This window comes from Callospermophilus lateralis, chromosome 13 (genome assembly GCF_048772815.1).
Source record: "Callospermophilus lateralis isolate mCalLat2 chromosome 13, mCalLat2.hap1, whole genome shotgun sequence".
Classification (NCBI taxonomy): domain Eukaryota; kingdom Metazoa; phylum Chordata; class Mammalia; order Rodentia; family Sciuridae; genus Callospermophilus; species Callospermophilus lateralis.
The window spans coordinates 68,792,504-68,798,503 of record NC_135317.1 but is presented as its reverse complement, the minus strand read 5'-3'; the positions used below and the strand labels follow the sequence as shown (position 1 = coordinate 68,798,503).

Here is a 6,000-nt window from a genome sequence, read left to right as displayed (position 1 = left end):
CAGTGTAGATGGCTGAGAGCTGATGCCTTAATTTGTCAAAATGTGTGTTAATTATATATGTAGCATATATTAAGTATATTTATAAATATAAATATATTTAGATAGATATATTTACATAGCTGTATGTTAGGCTTTGGAGTGGAAAAACATTTAACTTACCAGTTTTCCTTGTTTATTTCCCTCTATCGTCTAAGTTGCTCCTTTTTATCTCAGAAAGTTTTCCCAGAAGATGAGGGATAAGGTGTGAGTCATAATTATTGATGTGAAGAGGGAAAGAAGAGAATTTGCAAATTAATTTTGTACTTTATTTGTTTATAGGTAGGGCATATTTCACCTGAAAACAACCTTAGAGCAAATTATTCATGTTTTGTGTAATGAAAGCAAACTAAGCAGTAGAAAGCAGGTAGCCATATAAGAAGTCAAAACTGAGACAGAAGAAAAACAAAAAGCAAGGGGAAACCCAACAAATGTATTATCTACTTCATAATCAGAATTATTGGTAGTCACCTTTCAGAGGATGGAGAAGATAAATACACTGCATTATCTTTTGAAAGTTGTTAATTTTTGAAACTTGATTCTTTGAGGTAGTCTCTGACTTTAAGTTTCCTTTTGCTGCAGTAAGACCAACAGTCTAGTTATTCTTTTCAGTTTTCTTATAAATGTTGGAATAATAAAGAAAGGAGAACAGAATGAGCTGGGCTTTGGAAGAATGGAAGGAAGGCCTCCCTACAAGAGCTCTACAGAAAATTCAAGAGCTTGAAGGACAGCTAGACAAACTGAAGAAAGAAAAGCAGCAAAGACAGTTTCAACTTGATACTCTAGAGGCTGCACTGCAAAAACAGAAACAGAAGGTATCAATGACATTTGACAGTATTCACTTGTTTTTTGGATTAATTATTTCACCTTTAAATTTAGAGAGAGGGCTGGGGTTGTGGCTCAGCAGTAGAGTGCTTGCCCAGACTGAATTCGATTCTTAGCACTACATATAAATAAATGAATGAAATAAAGGTCCATCAATGTCTAAAAAATACTTTTTAAAAAATTTGATTTAATTAGTTACAAATGACAGGGCAATGATCTTGACATATCATATATTTGAATCAGAGGGATATAATTTCTCATTTTTCTGAGTGTACAGGTTGCAGAATCACGTTGGTCATGCATCAATGTCTAAAAAATACTTTAAAAAAATTAGAAGTGATTTTGTGGTAATCCCCTTCCTTCTCTTCAGACTTTTTATTTTTTTAAAATTTGTTTTAATTTTTTTATTCTAATTTGTTATATATGACAGCAGAATGTATTATAACTCATATTACACTTATAGAGCACAATTTTTCATATCTCTGGTTGTATACAAAGTATATTCATATTGTTTGTGTCTTCATACATGTACTTAGGGTAATGATGTCCATCTCATTCCACTGTCTTTCCTGCCCCCTCCCTTCCCCTCCCATCCCTTTGCCCTGTCTAGAGTTTGTCTAATCTTCCCATGCTCCCACTCCCAACCCCACTATGTCTTCAGACATTTTTAATTGCCTCAAATTTTCTTGATCTTTTCTCGCTTTTCGGCCTATTTACTGATATTTAGGGCTATTGAGTTCCTTTTAAACTTCTGTTTGGGAACCTGAATTGGAAATTGCAGTTGCATTTCACAGCAAAGGCCAAAGTTTCTGGCTTCAAATCGGGTTATTATTACAGTCTTTTTATAGAAAATGGAGACCACTTTCTGACATGGGCTTTTTATCTTGGTATTCCCCAATTTCTCTTTGGGGCTAATAAATGAAAACTTAAATAGTACTTCTTTCTACCTCTATATTAACCAACAAAGTAGTGGTATGATCATTGCTTCTAAAATGTTTTTTTTTTTTTTTTTTTTTTTTTTTTTGCTTGTGGGAGAATTTTCTGATTTCTTGAAATAACTGACTTTAGCCAGACTTGAAAATGAATTGCTGAGGGAGAGGTATAGTGTTCATTTGTAATTTTTTTATTCTTAAAACGATGCTAAAGCTTGACTTGATAGAATGAGTAGGGGTAGCCCTGACCAAAAGATAGTGTAAAATGTGATTTTGTAGAACTTTTCTGTTTATAAGCTTCAGAATGTGGTGACCTAAAATTTCTCTGTTCAGAAACATTGACGTCTTGCTTATTACAACTTTACCTCAGAGGATTGTTAAATCCACAAGTACACTTGGTAAATTCGCAAAATAAGGGACCTGTTTCCTTCCCAATGATTCCTATTAGGTTGAAAATGAAAAAACCGAGGGTACAAACCTGAAAAGGGAGAATCAAAGATTGATGGAAATATGTGAAAATTTGGAGAAAACTAAGCAAAAGATTTCTCATGAACTTCAAGTCAAGGAGTCACAAGTGAATTTCCAAGAAGGACAATTGAGTGCAGGCAAAAAACAAATAGAAAAACTGGAACAGGAACTTAAAAGGTAATTTATTTGAATGGGATTTATATGAATATTATTTCTATGTCATCAGATACATTTATTATTTTCTTTAATGATATAGTTGATATATTTTGAAATATATTTTTCCTCTGGTGGAGTAAGCAGTGATCCAGTTCAGTTATGACATGGCTCAATACAAATTCATCAAATGGTTGCTTATTTATTCATTTAACTTTATTAGGCTGGTCCATGCGATAGATGCTATATTGGTCACTGGGATGATACAATAATGGATAATAACTCACTTGTTAATAATGGTCACTAATAGATGGAAGGAAGTGAAAGCATGGCTTATCCTGATGGCTCATGTTTTCTCTGGCTGGAAAAGCTATTATAGAGAATGAAGGGGAGAACTAAAACTAGGGAATTGTGAAAGGATTGAGGAGCAAAAAAGGCCCAGTTGAAGTTGCAGATTAGAAATTTGTAGCAGAACCAATATGGAGGAGTGTGTAGGGTAGGGTGAGGTGAGGGTTTCTTATAGCATCTGGGATCTGAAGTGCTGAAAAACTGAATGGGCAGATTGGTTTAAGTTTGTTTGGGGCAGGATAATGGGATTGAGTACAATGGAATAATTGAGGGTAAAGCAAAACTAAGCAAAAGATTTCTCATGAGCTTTAAGTCAAGGAGTCACAGAGAGTGGTTTAAGTAATACACCATAGGTTCTAAGCTGGAGGGAGTAAGTGAAGTCCTGAAGAGGTTCCTACTGAGATTCTTCTCTGAGAGTTCCATCTTTCATTTTAAGCATTATAAAATCAGTTTGCCAGTTTAAGCAATAAAAAAGTTGTTTAGTACCACTTTCATTAAAAAAAATCCCCCAATTGGAGGTGTTAATACAAATAAATTCAATGGAGTCCAATCATTGCTAGCTTAGAAAGGGTATACCCCCCCTTTTTTTTTAAAGATAGAGTGAGAGAGAGAGAGAATTTTTTAATATTTATTTTCGGCGGACACAACATCTTTGTTTGTATGTGGTGCTGAGAATCCAACCCGGGCCGCACGCATGCCAGGCCAGTGTGTTCGCTACCGCTTGAGCCACATCCCCAGCCCCAAGGGTATATTCTAATGATAGAATTTTGTCAAAATAATAGTGAGTGATGCTGCAGTCTGCCTGGGCACAAAATAACCCAGCCGCCAAGAGGCACTTGTAGGTTCAAACAGGAACTCCTTTATTGCCCAACGCCACCCACGCGCCCCTTCCAGGAACACCACTCCAACCAGAACTCCCTCCACTGGAAAGTCACCCACCTACACGAACTCCCCAGGAATCCCTGCGAGAACTCCAAAGTAGCCCCAAGACGGACAGCAGGGGTCTATATACAATTGAATACACAGCTTAATTTAACCATCATCATCTCAATGGCTTGCTGGCAGTCACCTCTCAACCAGGTGCCACCCCTCTTTGGAGAAAGCCAAATGATTCCATAAAAGGTAGTGGGACCATTTCAAAGATGCCTAATGATGAAGGTAAGAACATGAAATCCACACATTATGTCCATCAAAATAAACTCCAGATGCTCAGAGACATTAAATGCAGAAATCATCAAAGTACAGGAATAAAACAAACGAAAGTTTGCACAATATAGGAGGATTTCTAAACCTCAATGTGGAAAGCAAGGACTGGGCTGTGGCCCTCAACAGAGTGATAATAGCTTAAAGGACTTAAGTACATTGTCCCATTGATTCCACAAACATACACAGAAATTAAAAAGTAAACAACCACCACCTTATTTTTGAAGTAACTTGAGACTTGAAGAAAATTTGCAAGCCTAGTAGAGTTCTCTTATATCCTTTATCCAGATTTCTTCTGTTGTTAACACCTTATATACACTCCCAAGCAGGAAATAACACTGATTTTGTACTATTAACTATAGATTTCATTAGAGTTTCACTGGTATTACTAGTCATGTCCTTTTTCTGTGCTCAGGATTCCACACTGCATTTAGTTGAGGTTTTCTCTGCCTCTTCTAAGTTGTGGTGGTTCCTTATCCTTTGTGACCTTCATATTTTGAAAAATACCTGTCAGTTGTTTTGGAGAATGGCTTCAATTCGGGTTTGGCTGATTTTTTTTTTTTTTTTTTTTTTTACTGATTAGATCAGTGTTTCTGAACAGTAGCCCTCTTGATGTTTTGGACTGGATTACCTGCTTGTTGTAGGATACTGGACAGCATCCGTATCTCCTAACCACTAGATGCCAGTATCATCTACTCCATTCCATTGGGATGATCAAACAAGTCTCCAGGCTTTGCTAAATGTCCTTTGGGAGAGTGAAATTTTCTCTGGTTGAGAATCACTGGATCAGATTGGGGTTATGAATTTTACTGCAGAAGTACCAATGTGCTTTTCTTCCGTATAGCATATCAGATGTCTGTAACTTAAGTTTCTTCCTTTGTAAAGGTCCCGGACCGCTACTGTTTTTTTTCCCTTTGTAACTAATGAATACCTTGACATCATGAAATTAATTTTTCTGGCATAGCTATAATAATTTTAATTGTAACTGTTACCACTGTTGACCGGTGACGAGTCCTTGCTTCCCCAGTGTTGAAGAATAACACCAGAGAACACTGACTACCTAATTTTAAATCTGGCTTCATAACTACATATCAACAATATTTTTGAAAGTTAAAATATTTAAAAATCACTCTCGTCTTTCTGTGAAGGTGATAATTTTCCTGTATAAAAATAATTTTTCTAATTTTTCTTCCTATTCATGTAGAATGATGGCTATTTGTAAGTTGCATGTTAAAAAGATAACTTCTATGTCACTTAGTTCTATGAGAACAGGAACCTTTTCTTCTTTTTTTTTGCTGGTAATTTTCTAAACATATTTATTTAAAAAATACTATAGAGGAGAGATTTAGATTAAACACACACACACACACACACACACACAGTCATATTCAGAAACAAAAATGTATTGGACCAAGGGAGAGAAAAGCGGACCCCTTGGCATCCAGAAGGGAGTACAATGAAAAACCATTTTATACATCATTTATAAAAGAGCATGTCTATAAAAGAGTAGAATATACAAAGTATAAATGCAGTAGGATATATTTTTACTTAATATTAAGATAAAGTATATATTTTTTGTTTATAAATGAAAGGATAGTGAAAAGGAAGTAAGATGTGAATTTGAGAGGGAAAAGAAACATTAATTTTGTAAGGTTCTTCAAAATTTGTCTCTAGAATCAGCTTGTTACGCCTTTTTATAGCCTATACACTTGCACTGCCAATATGGTACCCACTGACTACATATGGCTCTTAAAATGTGCTCCTAATTGAGATGTGTTGTAAATGTATATTGCGTACTAGTTTACAAAAAATGTTTCAATTTTTAAATTTCAAGTCAAACTGAGAGTATCTGCACAGTGGCAAGTTAACAAAACGTAAAAATTAATTTCACTTGTTTGCTGTTGCTCTTTAAATACTAGCAGAAGATTTTTATTGGGCATTGCTTTCCCAACTGTAAGCTTTCATGTGCTGAGTTGTCATTATTTTTAGCTCAATTGGTGTTTCTTCCTTCCCAGATTGAATTGGAGCTGGGAGA

The 6,000-nt window shown here is 35.4% G+C and overlaps 1 protein-coding gene across 1 annotated transcript in view; it reads left to right on the top strand.

Moving 5' to 3' along the window:
• Nucleotides 1-689: 689 nt before the first annotated feature.
• Nucleotides 690-6,000, top strand: part of Cenpf (centromere protein F) — a 48,948-nt gene continuing 43,637 nt past the window's right edge. The window contains exons 1-2 of the mRNA XM_076831750.1: nt 690-851; nt 2,242-2,438. Coding sequence (XP_076687865.1) covers nt 690-851; nt 2,242-2,438 — 359 coding nt within the window. The remainder of the gene's footprint in view (nt 852-2,241; nt 2,439-6,000) is intronic.